The sequence below is a fragment of the Quercus lobata genome, chromosome 6 (assembly GCF_001633185.2).
Source record: "Quercus lobata isolate SW786 chromosome 6, ValleyOak3.0 Primary Assembly, whole genome shotgun sequence".
NCBI lineage: Eukaryota > Viridiplantae > Streptophyta > Magnoliopsida > Fagales > Fagaceae > Quercus > Quercus lobata.
This window is the reverse complement of record NC_044909.1, coordinates 15,775,993-15,794,923: the sequence shown is the minus strand read 5'-3', so window position 1 is coordinate 15,794,923 and position 18,931 is coordinate 15,775,993. Positions and strand designations below refer to the sequence as shown.

General features: G+C 33.5%; 1 protein-coding gene across 1 annotated transcript; it reads left to right on the top strand.

The window, feature by feature from the left end:
- Positions 1–732: 732 nt before the first annotated feature.
- On the top strand, positions 733–5,998 carry LOC115950802 (protein WVD2-like 3). Its single transcript, XM_031068047.1, has 7 exons — positions 733–869; positions 3,394–3,961; positions 4,164–4,252; positions 4,426–4,519; positions 4,637–4,708; positions 4,909–5,019; positions 5,503–5,998. Exons 2-7 carry the CDS (start codon positions 3,398–3,400, stop codon positions 5,806–5,808), a joined length of 1,236 nt encoding a protein of 411 aa, XP_030923907.1. The 5' UTR covers positions 733–869; positions 3,394–3,397; the 3' UTR covers positions 5,809–5,998.
- The last annotated feature ends 12,933 nt before the right edge of the window (positions 5,999–18,931 follow it).

The following is an 18,931-nucleotide window of genomic DNA, read 5'->3' as shown; positions in this document are numbered from 1 at the left end:
GTTTTTTTATTCCAACAAAATTAAATTTTGCTCTATAATTTGTTCTACATTCAGTGGATAAATGATTACTTGGTTGTGTATATTGAAAAAGGTGTAGCTTATAACATTGATAAATGATAATGAGACTATCATGCAATGATTTCAAAATATGAAAACTTGTAGAAGACAATTGTAAACTTTATGTATTTGCGTATTTTTTTTTATTATTATTGTTAATATATGAATTTCTTTTTTTATTAGATTGTAGAATTTCTATTTCTTAAGAAACATCCTGAAAAAGATTCTTAGAACCGCCACTATTTCAATATAAATATCGAAAATTTAAATCTCTCTCTTCTTTTATTGTTGTAACTAAATATATAAAACAAAATCTTAAACCAATTTGGTTTCATCATAAAAGAGAATATATAATCTTATGATTTTACAAATTATAATCTACAAATATATTTTTATTCAATTTTTGATTAAAAAAAATTCTAGAACAAATTAAAAAAAAAATCAAGGGGGGCAGTTATTAATCACCATCATATTTTTTCAGTAAGAAGAAAAAAAAAATCATATTTTATGCGTCCCTCTCGGAAAATCCCTCTCTTTTTACCGTATAGCGATTTCTGTATATAATTTGAAAATAATTGCGCTATGGTTAGGCCGTGAAGTAACGGCGTGAAACACCGACGAGGTACTGTGCACACATATAAAAGCCAGAAACAGAAACATTATTAAAGTATAACATACACAAAAGACACAGAGAAAGAGAGACGCAAAAAAAACAAACACTCTCTCACACACAGCTCGATAAGGCAACAACAACAAGAGACTCAAACAAACCTCATCTCTTCACAGATCCAACCGATACCGAAACCGAAATCGTGAGTTGTTTTTACTACATTCTGCTTCTTCTTCTTCTTCTTCTTCTTCTACCTCTGCCTCTCGATCTGCTTTACCGATCTGATATCCTCTTTGCATGCACTACTACTAATAATGTAGCTCTAAACTCAATTTACTATAAATTCAAACCTCAATGCCTGTTCGATCTGTAATGCTCTCGTTTTGGAAAAAAAAAAGAAAAAAGTTTACTTATTGCTTTGTTTGGTTGCTGAGAAAAAAGATTGTGAATTTTTTTTTAAAATAAATAAATTTGAATTGTTTAGGGGCTAAGAGAGCAAGCTTTTTAGCTTTAGTTGTATTGAGATTTTTCTTAATGTATGTGGGTTTGAATTATTTTTAAATTATAAACATAATATAAGATTTGTGATTCGATTTTCTATTATTGGGAAACTAATGCAAGTTTCTAAATTCTGATTAAGTTTATTAATCAATCTTGGGTTTGGAAAAAAGAAAATGCATCTATTTGGTTTAGTTGTGTATTTTGTAGAGATTCAGATTCGGGTACAAATTTGAGCTATGGCTTTTATTAGTTTCTAGATTGATTTATTTAAAGTTGCACTTAGTGGATGGGTGATTGCTATCTCTTAATTAGTCAGTCATAGAATTGGTGAAAGATTGGATTCAGTAATACGGCAATTTCTTTGTTGCTATGACTATATTTTAAGCTATTAGTGCTTCTCGTAGTCATTGACCTTGTCAAAATTCAAAAATTTTGACTTTTTCTTGATGGGGTTCCTGGATAATTGGACATTGATACTCCGTTGAATCTATATTAGACTCATTATCATAATTTTGGATCATGATGGCACCCCCGGATAATTGGATATTGATGCTCTGCCGAGTCTTATATTAGGCTCATTATAGAAATTTTGGTTTGAGCATACTCACCTCCATGATTTGCCTTAGCTTTGGGGGGTTTTTTTTCTTTCCCCAACATTTAACACACCCGGGCTTTTCCAATGTTTTGATGGGAAATGACTCTGTTGGTGGCTTCTTTTTGTTAAATAGTCAACATATTTTTTTTTTGTGTTTTGTAAAGCCATGATGGTCCTTAATATTTTCACCCCTACAATAATCTGTTTTTTTCTCAATGCTATTGTCTTTTGTCAATGTGAATAGCCCATTTTTGTCTTCCTTATCACAGATGCACACGCAATTGCCCATGCAGGCAACATTAGCAAGAAACAATTAAACAGTAGTTTAAGATTTTCCTACTGTTTTGGGATTTCGTTGCCTGTTGTCTGTAGTTTGGCGTCCCTGTCTATGTGTTATGGGTTACTTATGCATAGAGTTTCCTCGTGTCCTTTCTTTGTACATTCTTTCCTATTTTGCAATCTGATTTCAGATTTTTTTCTTATAAAGACAGTGGCCTACAGTCTTTTTTTTATTAAGTTAATAGTTTGGGTAGGGGAGATTTGAATTTGGACATCTTCGTTGGAAACACCACAATATGGCAATTGGGCCACAAGACTCTCTCTGTCTACACGGTCCTTTGACCTCGCTAATTCGTTGCCTTGGGTGAATATACGTTTATATGAATATCATATTTTCCTATTATCTCTGTACACATTAGCTTTTAAAATTCATTGTGCGCCTGTTGTCTGTTATTTGTGCTGAATCTTGCTTAAGAATGTTCTAAACTCCACTTTTCATTATGAGGCTTTAATTCTTAAGTTTTGCTTTAATTCTTAAGTTTCTTTTTTACTTCTCTTTCCTCTTGGCTAGCAATGAGGGTGGTATTAGCAAGAGTTAGCTTCCTCCATGGTAACGGCTTTAGTAGAGCCCATAGGAACTGAGCTGTCAAGAATACCTCCTTGGATCGTGTAGAGTATGAGTGTAACTTACCTATAAAAAATGAAAGAAAAACATCAGTTAGTGCATAAGCATCAACCGGAGACATAATGCTTTGTAGATTGCTTTCTTTACCTTTGGTTTTGGTTTGGGGGGAAGGATTTGAAGAACAATATCTTGTATATTATTTTATATGCAATTATATGATTTTTGAAGATTTTACTCAAACAAAAACACTAGTCATGTTATGGATTTGAGTTGACATGTTACACCTAGTCCATGTTAATAAAGCTCAAATACATCCACAAATTTCATCAACAGAAAAAAATGGTCATTTCCTGCTCTATTCAAGTCATTTAAACTAAAAATGGAAATCCAAAACCTTCTTAAATTTCTTGGTGTATTACTTGATGTGCACCTTGTATGTTCTTGTAATCCGTAATCTTATAAATTATATCACAATCTTCCCTTAATTACAGTCTCTATAACATAAGTTTTTTCTCGGTCAATAGGATTAATTTTTTTTTATAGCATATAAAAGAAATGATATGAAATGTTATGATTTAAATAGGCTTGAGATAGTAACTTGGAAATCAAAACAAAATTGAATTAGGAAAAGTAATGATTGGGAGTTTTGGTGTGCAGAGATATTTGTGTCACTGAATAGCATGACCAAATGAATGAGAATATAATTCTTACGTTTCTTTATTGCAGTGCAATGGGGGTAGAAGTTTCAGATGTTTGTACGGACAAGGAGCCAGATTGTATAACATTTTATTCAAATGGTATTTCCAATGATTCAAATCATGAAACTGCTCCCAATCATCATGATGGTTCAGACACATATGAGCATATTAATGAGGCTCCTGAAATCCAAAGTTCAGAAGAGAGCACTGAAGCAAAGGAATATGAAGTGAAGGAATGTACCACTGAAAATACTGTTGAGGTATCTGAACTCCATCAAAATGAGAAATATGATGAAGAGGAGAATGCGGTAAACTCACACTTAAAGGCTTGCCTGCCTAAGGAAAAGGAAAAATCAGAAACCCAAAATAAAAAGGACAATAATAAGTCACGAGTTTCTATCAAGCAAGCATCTAGACCTGTTGCTGCAAATGTTCGAACAAAACACACTGTTCCACAGCCATTTGCCCTAGCAACTGAAAAGCGTGCCTCCATTGGAACTCGTCCTACTGGCATTCAACCTGATGCAAGCACTGGTGTGAATAAATTGTCTAGTGCAAACAATGTGCGACATCCAAATACCGCAAAGCCCAGTCAGGTAACTGCTGACTGATTCTGGTTTTCTTGTAAAATTCTTGATTCTCCTTTTTGACCAAGGATTTGAAAAAAGGAATTTCATAGGATCACAAGCCTCAAATTATAAATAAATTGTAGCTCTCTGGTTGGTAAAACATAGATTTTATACAATAGGCTTAGAATTTGTTTTTATATGATCTTGAAACTTCTGTATGTTTATGCAGCAAATATCTCATATGGTATCAAGGAAGCCACTGCAGCCTGATAACAAGAAACATCCTGATGAAGAAGATTCTTGTTCTGTTGCTTCCTCGTATGCTCTTACACCCTGCAGTCTGAGTTACTTGTTTTACTTTGATTTCTTTCTTAGTTGTCTACTGTCTCCCTCGTCTGAGTTACTCGTTTTACTTTGATTTCTTTCTTAGTTGTCTATTGTCTCCCTCACTCTCAGTTTTTGAATTCGATTTCTCCCTTGCCTATGCACAGCACTGCAGCTTCTACGCAGACAATTAAGTCCAAGGCAACTGCTTCATCAGCTCCAACATTTAGATGCACTGAACGTGCAGAAAAACGGAAGGAGGTAGTTCATGAAAAATATCTATGTGAAGTTCCTTCTATGTTTGAATTTTTAAGTATTGTGTCGATGACATAACCTAAATGCAAAACTGCATGCCCCTATCATGTTGCCACATTTCAGTTTTATACAAAATTAGAGGAGAAACACCAAGCATTGGAGGCTCAGAAATCTCAAAGTGAAGCAAGAACAAAGGTAGGATACTTTCTCAAGTATCTGTCTACCAGAATATATATTACTCTCTCCCCCTCTCTCATGATGGTGAATTGATAGTGTTTCTTCTTCCATTGCTTCTCTCAACTCGTTTTTGGCTATTAATGTTGTATGGCTATGACATTAAAGTCTAAAATTATTTACTTTGCCTTTGTCCTCTTCATCAATTTTGAAATTTTAAGGAAGAGAAAGAGGCAGCTATTAAACAACTGAGGAAGAGTTTAACGTTTAAGGCAAATCCAATGCCAAGCTTCTACCATGAGGGACCTCCACCAAAGGTTGAACTCAAAAAGGTACTTCATAGACCTTTCTCATTCTTATGCTGTCCTAAAGAACTAAAGAAGTACGGCTCTTGTCCAGAATGTAGATTGGCCTCTTGAATTTCATAAGAATCTCTAGATTCTCTACGTGTTTAATTTTCATTGCTCCTTTATTTTTGTTCTTGGTTTGTCCTTGGCTCTTCTCTCTTCTGTTCTTTAAGTGGTGTCACCTTGTTTCAGTTCTAAAGAAATTCACTTGTCACAACATGAAAATATAGGATTTTAAGCTAGTATTTGAACCTCTAAACTCTCAGTGGATAAAAATGACAGAAAATGAAACCCTAAGGGGTAACACAATTGGCTAGGGACCACGACTCATAAAGTGGAGATTACTAGTTTGAATCTTCCATTCCCCCTTCCCTTGGGGCCTTACTTTAAAAAAAAAAAGAGGAAGACAGTAAATGAGTATTTTATGGCAGCTTAAAATTTGATTTTTTTGCTTTGCATGAATGATAGCTGCCACCAACTCGTGCAAAATCACCAAAGCTGGGCCGAAGGAAGAGCTTCGGTGATGCGGTCAATTCATCCCAGGGAGACAAGGTTAAAACAGCAGGTGCTCTGGGAAGTCGTCGAAGTCTTGGTATTTACAAAGAAGAGATCACCACCAACGGTTCCACCATTATTAAGGATCAGAGCAACATCCACAATGGTAATGCCATTTACAAAATCAAAGATGAATCCAACAAAGTGGAAGAGATAAACGAATCAATTGTGACCAAGATAAATGGTCAGGGAAATGTGGACATTGCTGTCCAGTCTTGAGTTTCTGGTGAGTTTATAATTTATAAGAGGAAATGGACTTCATTTTCTCTAGTTTTCTTGTGACTGCTCTCAAAAATGTGTAATTTATTTCCTTCAACTTGCCAAGGACTTGTTGCGGTGCTTTATTTAATGTATGATGTGTAAATTCTGTAAGTTATGTCCATTTATATATATAAAGAGTTATTCCTCATTTTGGCTGTAAAAATTATTGAATTTTCATTTGCCTGAGTGGAAATGAAAGTGTTACTGTACAAATGGCTATCCACCAAAAACAACAGCCAAGGGCATTACGTACATAGGCCCCCAGAGTGGTGTAATTATTTTTTTCTGGACAGAAGGGATGGTCTGACAAGGATTCAAAATTTTTTCTTTTGGTGGTTTGGGATATTGTACAAAATAGTACTTGTAACATAATGATGAATTTTTTTGTTTTCAATGAAGATTGTGTAAGCAATTTGCTTGGTAGTGTGCGAGAAGTAATGTTAGCTTAATGTTCCATGATTGAAAGAGGGATTTAAAGTTAAGTTAAGGGACCCTTTAAAAAGTTGTGCTTTGCTGGGTTGGAAATCCTTATTTTGCGTAATTATGGTAAGCCTCATTATGAAAAGGTCTTAAAGCAAAAGAAAAAATAAATAAATAAATAAAAGATGCCATGGAGCGTAAAGCGCCTAGTGTTTAAGACTTAAAGCTTCTAAGTTACTATCAGTCAATCACGCAGCAAAAGATTACTTTCTGAGCCGACCATGTCCCATTTGTGGAAGCAAAATTGTTGGTCAAAAAGGATGCTGGTTCCAAAATACGCTCTACTTTAAGCTCTTGATTCCTTTTTTTTTTTTTTTTATGAAAATAGCTCTTGATTCCCACCTATAGGGTGTGTTTGATTCTAATGTTTTTAAGACATTTTGGAACTCCAATTTGCTAAATCTAATCAATTATTTGGAATTTTTTTTTTAATTTTTTTTATAAATATTAGGCTGAAACCGAGTTGTGCTGTTGTGCATGATGTTAAATTGTTTAAAAATGACAGTTTGATGATTGGAGAATGGCAGAGATTTTGCCGTTTAGCCTACTTTCTCCTCCTCTTTAGCTGACTCTGCACCCATAATTCGACTTGGCACTGCATGAGTGACTTATTAAACTCCCTGGACCAACCTTTGGGAAAGGGAAAGGCTCTAGATGAAGTGCAGGCATGGCCTATAGTTAACTACCCCACCCTCAAAAGGCTGTAGCAAGCCTCCATCACAAGTTTACTGCCTGTCCTAACTCCCTGTATGCTCACCTACCATCAACATCGCCAGTACTGGCTACGAAGCCAGCAGATTGCCAGCTTTTAGGGAGTCAATGTAAAATGGATTAATAATTGGAATTCAATTTTTCCGTAGCCCTTGTTTGGAAGGAGAAAATGGAAAAGAAATGAATAATTTTAGAATACTCTTCCATTTTCATGTTTGAGAGTTTTAATGGAGAGAATGAAAAGTTCATTCCTTTGTTTAAAAGTTTAAGCGGAGGGAATGGAATGAGTAGGAGAGAATACTCATTCCTCTCTATTCTCTTAAAACCTCAAATTTTTATTCCCTCCAAAAGTGGGAGAAATTGGAAGGAATGAAATTAAATTTAATGAATTTTTTTTACTAAAACTATCAAAATACCCCTATATATTTAACCATTTATTTTAAAATAGGAGCTTAATGGTAATATTGTCATAAAATGATTCCATTTATTTCTTTCTATGTTACTCCTAAATAAGGTTACTTACATTTCATTCTTTTATTTTAAAACATCAAAACAAGATTACTTAATTTCATTCTATTCATTTTTTTTTCCATTCCTTTCCTTTACTTAAATATATTTCATTCATTCTATTTCTTTAAGATTATTTATTTCCATTCCATTCATTTATGAACTCCCAAATGAAGCCTAAAGTTAAGATGTAATTTAAGTGAAGTATGTTGTTAGTTTTTTAGGCCTTAGAAGCACTGGTTAACCAATTTTAAGGCTAAGTAATTAACTAATCCAATTATGAACAACCTTTGGTTAGAGTAAAACAACTAATATTGTGCACCAAAATAAATAGCAGCAGAGAAATAGCACATAATATGGTGACCCAAAGAAAACCAATACAACAATTGTTCCGAACTAAAAATCACTGGGAGGACTTGACCTTACTAACCTTAAGGCAAAAGAAATCTACTAATTGAATTGAAATTTTACAATTGTAGAATAACCATATAATAAATTGCTACAACCTAGTAGTATTTACTGACGTTACCCAACATAGCTTCGAATCCATTGACTCTTTAGTTATGGAGTTTGTTGCACATAAACTTCCATTCACTACTTCAATTACCCACTTAAAGATTATGGCCCAACACTTGATCTTCTAGAATTTGCAGCAACTTCAATACCACCAGATCTGAATTTGCTTCAATCTTGATCACTGGTAGAGGCTTTTGAGAGCAAGAGGCACAAAACCTTCAGATTTACAATCAATAGCTCTCCAAAAGCCTTTTTCACGTTCTCTAGGGCTTTCTTAATATCTTAGGCTTAGAAAACATGTAGGGCTGTAAACGAGCTAAGCTTTGTCGAGTAGTGTATGTTCAAGTTTAGCTCGTCAGGAAAAATCAAAAACCCGAGCTTGGTTTGAGCTTGTGACAAGCCTAAAAATAGTGTTTGAGCTTGAAGCCAAAAGTTTGAGTTTGGTTTGGCTTGGCTTGATCAATTAGTCAAGCCAAAATCAAGCTTAATATCAAGCTTAAACTTAAGCTCAGGTCAAGTTTTTAAGCTTGAGATCTAAAAGAATTTCATTATTAAATGCTTAAATCTATAAAATTAAGAAAAAAGAAAAAGAAAATAGTATACTTATTTTATCATGCATCTAGTTCTACTTATGATTAGCCATTATTCAAATTAATAATTTATATAGTTAAATTCATTCATTCATCATTTCTTGTCTACAGCTTCAACAATTGTTCAAAATACAATTTTTACATTCATGTTAAATGGTAAAGGACTAGAAAAATACGTGTTTGTAACTATTATGAATGAGAAAATACTAACATAGTTTATAACTTTACTTTAGATGATTGATAGGGAAGGATCATATGTGGCCTATTTAATTAATTAATTATTTTTAAATGTAATTGTAGTCTAAAGTGGTTCTTGATCAGTTTAAAGGGAAGGAAAAAATTAAAGTAATATAGGTAGTGGTCTCATGTTGGTTATGTCATTATTAAGATACGTGTAATGAGTAAATTTAGCTAACACATATAAACTTATTAATGAGTCTATGCTTGAATTGTTGTGTATCAAGCCTAATAACTCACAAGCTTAATAACTCACAAGCTTGTTTGTGAACAAATTTTTTTGCTTGGGCTCGGCTTGTTTATTAAACGAGCCTAAAACTAAGGCTCAAGCTTGGCTTATTTATAAACAAACAAACATGAATAAGCTTTTTACTGAACTGAGCTCGAGTTGTTCATGATCAGCTTGGTTTATTTACAGCCTTGCATGACACCCTAGTAACTTGATGGGTTGAATGGGCTTAATTTGCGTTTATGAATTGCGCAATTTTATCAATCCAAAATAGGCTCGATCAATCGGAATATGTTTGATCTATTGAACAACTATCAAAAAGCTGTCAAACTCACAAAAACTTGAATTCGAAATGCAAAACTAGGCAGTTGTCTTATTTTCAACAAACTTACTTCTAAACAACATACAAGACATATTTTGCTCATGATTTGCCAACCTTAAAACTAAACTCAACGCAGGTGAATTGTAATGCTAGTTATGGGTGGATGATGGTTCTTTTGATCAGGAAGGCTCCAACAATTGAGAAATTCCACTCCAGAGAGATCTTGCATGTTATCAGAAAATACCATAGTCAAAATGGCTGCCCTAGCCAGATTGGGAGGTGCGGCCATGTGGGTTTTGGGAATTCCAACTTGGGGGGGATAGGCCATTTCTCATTTAATGCAAGGCGATAGTGGAGGGCGCATGTACGTAGTATGATAGTAATTACAATTGAACATTTAATTTGCCTTTTGAGGACAACTTTGAGTAACGGGCCTTATGTTGGAGAGTACATGGTAGCTTGTAATGCAAGATAGGCCATGTAGTACCATTCTAATAATGCAAGTCGGTCTCACTTGTACCACTGATCTGTCTATTAACATCCCCACCCTTCTGAAAACTAGTCACTAAGAGATATTCTACTCAGTGCCGCATTTGGTTGATTTGATCTCAATTCATTTTCTCCTAATGTTTATGACCCTCTAATATAGGTTATTTGTTGGGATGGATTATTATTATCTCAAAGTTTTATACCAATATCCTCATTAATTTTCGATTTCTTTTTTCTAAAAAAAATTAGCAAGTTATTTACCATAGAAAGATGAATATTATCAGTGGCATCACTTCATGAACTTTTCTACTTTTATTTCCAATGGCCACTTCCATTTCTTCTTTTTCTATGTTGGCTCTGCTTAAGCTTTATAGGCCAACCTCTATTTCTTTTCATTTAAGCTTGGAATCGTACTATTTGGGGCGTGCCCTTCATGAATGTCGGTTCTACCAACTCTCATATTCCCCCTTTTCTTCAAGTGGGAAGCAAAAGAGACCTCCTTTAAGCACCCATGTCAAGATCATCATACACAAATCTCTTCCTTTAAGCTCCATTCTGTTTCAACAATAACTTCAAATCTCTAAGCAATTATGATCAATGTTGTGATAAGATTGGCCCATCGGATGGAGATAAGCTATGCCACATGTTTTAATTGGAGGAATTGTAAGGCAATGCTTTTGAAAGAGGGTATGGGGGGTTAGAATAGAGCTTTTGGTAGTCTTTTTTTAGATTCTAAAAGCTCTTTGCTTTGACCTCGATTTTGCACTAATCCTTCAGAGATGTGACCAAATTTATTATCAATGCTAAGTGGTTTTAACTTCTCTCACCAAACTATAATTCTATTTTCTTTTTCAATAAATCATTTTGACATCTTATTATCTATTGCCCTAATTTAAACGTTTGTTTGGCCCTGTTTATAAAAATCAACATTGACTTTAGAGAATTTCTTTGATTTGTCCACGCATGCAAGATGACAATTTTGGTGTAGCAAATAGAAGACCAACCAGGTGACTAAAGGAGAGCCATGTTAAAAAAATTAGGTAGAGTGTGTACATGTGTATGTATTATTCGCTCTAAAATTGCATATAAATTCCTCTCACATAAGAATAGATCTTATATTTGTGAGGTTTACACCCATGTGAGAGAGATGTTGACATGCTATTGTTATACAAAAGAATAACTCAATTATTATCATTTTGGAAATATCCAAATAGTGAGTATAACTCTTAAGATTCCAAGTTTCATCTATCATACTATTAGTTTGTGGAATTTTCGAGCTATTAGCAAATAGAAATTGGAATAGTTCAACCAAAAGGATGATACACGATTTCCTTATATATAATAATAACCCATCTAGGTGGTACTCAGCCAAACACAGCCTTAATCTAATTTATACTTGATAGGGTGAAAAGTTAGATAGGGGGAGCTGTAGAATGTGGGACTCCCAGCCAGCTGACTCGCAAAAGACACCCTACTCCTTCCCACGTATATAAGGGCCCATGAAAAAACTATGCATGGCCAAATCAAAATAAAACAGTCTTCTCTCTCTTTTTCTCTCTCTCTCTCTCTCTTCATGAAAATTGTTGAGGGGAATGCTGTCTGGTTCGAGACCATTTCTTCTGAAGCTCACAGAGAGCATCCTTCAAATGATCTCGGACCAGGCTTCATTCCCCCCAACTCATAAATTACTCTGCCGCATTCACCACTTAGCTCTAAACCCTTCACGCATCAATATTCATTTATATTCGCAAGGCCTAACATCAAAGGATCCAATATCATTTCCTGTTTTAACATGTAAGTTTTAGCTTCTTCTTTTTATTTCAACTGTATTTATACATACTATGCATCTCTTCCTTTTTCTTTTTCTTTTTTCTAAGGAGGGAGGCAAGCTGCAATTGGAGTTCACCATCCGAACAGGTAAATATCATGGCCTAGCTAGGAAGCATCACTTTCAATGATTCCTGGAATTTTCAACGTGATTTTATAAAAAAAAAAATTAAAATCATTTTTTTCCTTCGAAACATGCAACTAGAAGTGCACCAAAACTCTAGTCTCAAAAGGGATGTAGTCTACCAAGACCATTGCTTTTAAATAAAATTGAATTGTATTATTGAAGCTATTTTTTCTTAGTTTTGTTTTTTTCCTGATCAAAAGAAAGACTTTATCATGCAAGTTGCTAGAAACTAGGGGTCATTTAAGTCTCACAAGAGAATGCACAGACTATATTTGGAAAGAGAGAAGCGAAAGAAATTTCTTGAAGTCATCTGTTTCAGCTTCACTATTTCAACTCATTGAAAAGGTCAGGAAGATCACTTAACAAACCATTGTCAAATCATACTTTCTAGGAGATTCAAATTAATGCTCCCCTAGTCTGCACACCATATATTTGATTTTACCAAATTCGTTGAAAAAACTGTGCTAGTGTGAAAAAATGACAGAAAAGTATATAAAAAAAACAAATGAATGAAAACAAAGTTGTGTTTTATCTTTTTGTGGTTGAATTTTAGCCAAATTGGCTTTGCTTGCAGGGAGTTGCAAAGAATATAAGCTTGGGAGCTTTCACTTTATGTGTTGCATGAGGGGAGGGGAGGGGAGATATTCTTTGGGTGTATCCATCAAAGTTGAGCTTTGAATTAACTCCTTTTTCACCTTAAGACTGCCATCATAACCATCTCCTTAGTCTAAGCCCGTTTCTCACTTTTTAACTTCATGTGGGTCAGGGTTGTGCATGAAAATCCTATACTACCATGTGGGTCTGTTCTTACTGGATCTTACTCTTAGGCTATGCCCCACTATTTTCTACTGTGTGGCTCATACATGCATGTGAAAGTATTTAACACCTTATCAAAAAGGTTCATATACAAGTCATAAAGACGATACCAATATGTCACTTGAATGTGCGAAATTTAAGAAGAAACAAAAATTACAGACAAAAAGTTCTGATGTGTATAACTAGTAATCTTTTGTGAATTTGACTCTACAAGTTCGTAAGAAATTAAAATTGATTATGTACTTCCATTCCATCTTTGTCTCTAGGATTTGGAGAAACTGAGAAGCCACTTTAACATAGGGTTACTAAAAGTAGGGCATCCAATAGGTTTTCTAAACTTTTTTTGAGTAAACAATAATACTTATTAGAATACATACAAGAATAATAATATTAGTATTTTAAATCGGGTTTATATTATATTATTTAACCACTGTAGTTATTATTTAACTAGAGTACAATTACAAAGGGGCCTAAGTTTTCTAAACTTCATTGTTAATATTCTAGATTTCTAGTGTTTTCATATCTTGGTGGAAGATAAAAATATATTATACGCATGTTCAGAAACGCTTCATATTTTTATTTTATTTTTTAATAAAAATATAATATTTCAAAGTTAATAATTTTAAAATTTTCAATTTATCTTTATAATCTTAATTTGTCTCAATTTTAATTAGATAATAGAATTGTTTTTGAAAGTGTAGAAAAGTGGACATTAAAAAATTATATTCTAAATTTATAGTTACTATATCGAGAGTGACCCATTTATATATATGAATGTGGTTTCTAAAATATATATATATATATATATATATATATATGAATATGATATGATATGATGAGTTTATGCATTTTGTTGGAATTCAAATGAAACTTTGGCACATGGAAATTGGTCAATAGGCAACGTACATTTCCTTTGTTTTGATTTGTCATTCGAAACATTTATTACACATGTTTGTTGCCACATGACCAAGAATTACAACTTGGAAGAAATGTCAAAAAACGACGATTAAATACTAAACTAGTTAGCGTGTACGCATCACCACAGCTGGTTCCAACAAGGTGCCACAATGTATATTTTTCAAATCCATCATATATAGTTAATAATGATAATAATATCAGTCACTTTGGACATTTATGTATTGCTTTAATTAATAATTAACCATAATCAAATAAGGACTTTAGGCCAAAAAATTAGTATTGAACCGTCAAAGAGGCTTGCATTTCGTGGGTATTACATCAAAGGAAATTATAAGTACGTAGCAACAACACTAGGTTATTTATTGTTGTCTGTTGAAATGGATGAATTGAAATACAGTATATGAAAAGGAAATCATAGCATGAAATGAATGGGTGAATAATTGAAGTAGCGTACATGAAACGAAAATCATAGCGGACAAATCTTGCTTTAGCCTTTTCATTGATTTTCTAAACCATAATGTATCCGTACAATCAATAAGAAATGGCATTAATTATTTTGGATTCTTAGATACTAGCCATGACTCGCAAAATTGGCTTGAGATCCCCAAAGAGAGGAGTCAAAAGAGAAGAGAGACATCTTGAGTATTCATGACAAAAAGTAATTCCTATGCTCGATAAAGCTATATATGTGGAATTCCTTCTCAATATAGTAGATGGGTTCCCAAACACTACTTTTAGTCACTTTTTTTAGTGACTTGACCATTAATTTCTAAACTCTATAAAGCATTCAACAGCAAATCGGAAATCCTTGGAAAAGTCCATTTTAAAAGAGTGAAAGAGAAATTTTAATGGCCATCACAATCACCATTTTTTGCAAGCACAAAGTACATTGTTTTAGCAACACAGATACTTCCCCCTTTCCCTTTTGATACATTAATTCTATATTCTCACTACACTAGTTATTACCTTACACTAGCTGTAATTCACCGACCTAGCTATTTAGCATATGGAAAGCTTGTCACAGCAAGTCTCTCTTCGAAGTTATAAAAGTCCACTAACATTTTAGAGTAAATCAATAGCGTCAAGGGATTTCTTGATGGATATAGGGGGTAGTTCATAATCATTGCGCTTGATATATAATGCATCAATATATTCTACTTGTATATTCAGCCAAAAAAAAATTTATATATTCTACTTGTATGCTGCAGTGAGCATGCACCATTTTAATGTGTCAGCTGTTTTTTTTAAACATCTTAAAGAAGAAAAAAAGGGAATTTGAATATTACACATTTTTATTGAAATTATTAAAAATATGTCAATTGAAGAAGCACTGAGAAGTGTCAATTAATCATTAGTTTATGTGTTGAACATGAAAGACAATATGCAAATAATGATCCACATGAGGGAAAAATGCCAAGAGACTCCCTAAACATTGGGGTAGTGGCCATTACACCACCTAAACTCATATTTTAGCCAATTTACTCCCTAAACTTTACATATGTACCAAATAAATGCACTTGTTAATTAGATTGTCGTTTAAGTCACTAACAGAATAATCATGTGAGAACCACGTGTGACTTCATTTAACAAAGCCAAATTGATTGAGAGAGACAGAGAGAAAATTCCACCAGTCTATGTCTTTCCCTTGTGTTATTTTCTGTTGGGTGCGCAAATGTTGCAATTCAGCAGCTCATGTGGCCGCTAGATACGTTATTCAATCTAGGCTGTTTTTCTTTTTCAATAAAGGCAATCTTCCAAATGTCATCAAGTCAGTCTGTAAGGAAGATTGCCCTCTTGTATTCCCTTTTTTTCTTAATATCATTGCAGATTATCAAAAAAAAAAAAAAAAGTGTTGAACATGGAAGACAACATGCAAATAATGATCCGCATGATTGTAAGATCGATTCAAACATATCTTCGACCTCAAGTATCGAACACCTGTTTAGATTGGATACAAATCATAATGAAATTGGGCACACGATTGGTACGTAATGCATATATTTAATTATCATTATTCAAACCCATATTGTTTCTTACACGAAATCCCTCTGATGGCCCTATGATCACTTTGACACACTTTAAAGAACAACAGTCATACAATCATTTTGTCCCAAGAAAAACAAATTAACAATGTCAAAGTTTTTCGAAAGATTAGCCACGTAAGTAAAAAACCTGAATCGGATCTGTATACCTTACATCAGCAAACGTTAATATAAACTATAGTATAGTAGCGAAATTATTAGGTCCGTCCAGTGGGGTTCACCTCTCATGTGATCAGAGGTGAAGGAATCCCTCAATAATTTCTTCTTGTATAGGAATAGGAGGCATTCTATTCTAGATCTTGTACCAACTTCTTCACGTAAACAACTTGATCTTTTTTTCTTTTCTTTTTTGGTCAGATTACGAATCACGTTCAAGATTCTATCTTGTTCACAACTCAAAAAGCCATAATTTGCGTAAAAAATCTATTAGACAAGGACTTTTGTTTTGTTCTTTTATGTAGTACTAAAACTCATTGCAATTACATGAATTATTTTTTTTAATAGAAACACATGTTTCGCAATTAATTCACACTAAAAAGTAGTTTGGTGCCCTTATACATTGTCATACTTGTTGATGGTACTATCTGACCTTGATTAATGAATAACTGAATTAAGGGAGAAAATAGCACCAGATCGGATCTAAGGTTTTTTTGTCTTACAAGATGATGTCTAAGGTTTTTTGTGCTTAATTTAGATCGATGCCAATGTACCCTTACATAAAAAGGTGTGTGGTGGTTGATTTTTAAGGGTAAATCCAACTATTCTTGATATTTGACTGCAATTAGGATTCAGATTGGGGAGTAAATCCAGGGGACACGCCTCTTAAAGTCAATCCCACAATTCTTTGGATTATTTTTTGGTACACAGGTCAGCTCAACCTCATTTTTTGTTCTTGATAGCTCTTGATTCATCTTAAAGTCAATGTCAAGGGGGTGTCCGGAATGCTAAATATGTCTAGAATTTATATCCACCACCAACATGCATTACTATGTATCTTGTACCAAAAAAGAATAAAGGAAACATGATATGCAACCGCAGAATTAAGATCAAGTTCAACTAGTAAAGTTTCCTATTGTCAAATAAAAATTGTAATTGAATTTTATCTGTTGGGATATTAAACAAAGTAATAATAGAAGCACAAGGTTAACACAAAAAACAAACATAAAATAGATAACTTGGAAGCACAATATCGTTTTCTGTTACTAAAGAATTATTGCAAATTTATCCTTATGATACAACCAAGATGTTGGGTTCTACAAATAGAAATTCTGGAAAATGACCACAAGATTTCTTGTGTTTCTTTTTAACTTACTATTTTGTGGAGTTTATACCCATAGGGTTATATTTCATCAAAAGGCACGTATGAAAAGTTAAAATGTTTCATGAAACCGTTCACAAGACTTAAATCCTTTTCAACCTTTTTGAACAGTCACTAGAAAATTCTATAGAAAATTTTGATTTTCGACTTTCAACCGATCGAGTGCTCTCTTCGATCAATCGAACATCAATCAAGACATCCAAAGACTCTAGGATTATTTTCTTACCATTTTTGATCGATCGGGCCAAAGATCTCGACTGATCGAAAATGCTAAATTTCAAATTTTCACTTAGAAAATTTCAGAATTTGAATTTCCACTTTATGAAACAATATTCTCCAAACTCAAATATCATTATTACAACCTATCCATGTATATACCTATATATACAACAATCCCCCACTATGTTGGAATAATATATGTTTCACTTGATTGATATCCTATCATGCATAATGGAAAGTGTCTTTCAACTTAAACCTCCCTTTAGTGCAATTGCTTAAGAAATCAACAAAGTTAATGGTGGCTTGGTGCTTAAACCAAAACTCTTATATGTTGAAACTGAAAACAACACACACATGAGAACATCCACAACACATTTAGAAATCCACTGTTCTTAGCACTATTATGGCCTTATGCTCTTCTCGGTTTAGTGAACATTTACAAGAGAAAACCATTTACTCTTGCTAGAGGCGGCACCACTTCTATGTTCACAAAGGTGAAGTTTCTTCTTATGTTCCTGTTACACAGACATTTATACTTTATGAACTTCATTAAGAGTGTAAAACTCATCCTCAATTTCATTGTAACAGTCTGCACTAATCCATCCTGAATGAGACATAAAATTAGTACTCTTATTAATAGCATGTTGTTACCCTTTAAACCTCTTAGGTTAAATCAATTCGAGATTGGGTTCCCACTATTGGTGATTCTCTAAGTAAAAGGGTTTTAATCCAATTTCAATGGATGTTAACCTAACCATATCTTATGTAATCATGTCTTAGACCTATATGTCTAGACTTTCCATTATACATTTTACCATATGCTATGCCCAAGGTGGCTTCACTATTGTAGTACACTGAAATGGCTGGTATTGGTTGTGGCCACAACTCTATGTCTAACAATATATTTCTTAGTCATTCTGCTTCTTTGCTTGCTGTTGCCAAGGCTAGAAATTCTAATTCCATGGTGGAGTGTGAAATACACATTTGTTTTTTTGATGCCCAAGAGATGACACCTCCACCAAGAGTGAATATCCAACCATATGTGGATTTGTTATCACTCACACTAGTAATCCAACTAGCATCTAAATAACCTTTCAACATAGCTGGAAATTCAGAATAAAAGAGTTTCAAATTTATAGTTTTCATTAAATAACCAAGAACTCTACCAATTGCTTTCAAGTGATCCACACTTGGATTACTTGTAAATATAGAAAGTTTACCCATTAAAAATCATATATCTGGTCTTGTACAATGCATAACATACATCATACTACCAATAGCACTAGCATACTCGAGTTATGCAATTACTCTTCTAGTGTTTTCACCCAATTTTATGCTTCGATCAAAATCTGTATTTGCTTCCTTTATATTAAGATGTTCAAATTTTTGAAGCACTTTCTCAACATAATGAGATTGACACAGTGCAAATCTTTCACTATGTCTTTTAATTTTAATTCCCAAAATAGTATCTACTTCGTTTAAATCTTTCATTTGAAACATAGAAGAAAGATACATTTTGATTTCACATACACCTTTTATATTTGTACCAAATATAAGCATATCATCCATATAAAGACATACAATGACTCCATATTCCTTTGCGAATTTGGAATACATACATTTGTCGGAACTATTGTGCACAAAGCCATCCGACAAAATTGTTGATTCAAACTTCTCATACCATTGTTTTGGAGCTTGTTTCAAGCCATACAAAGACTTGACTAATTTGAAAA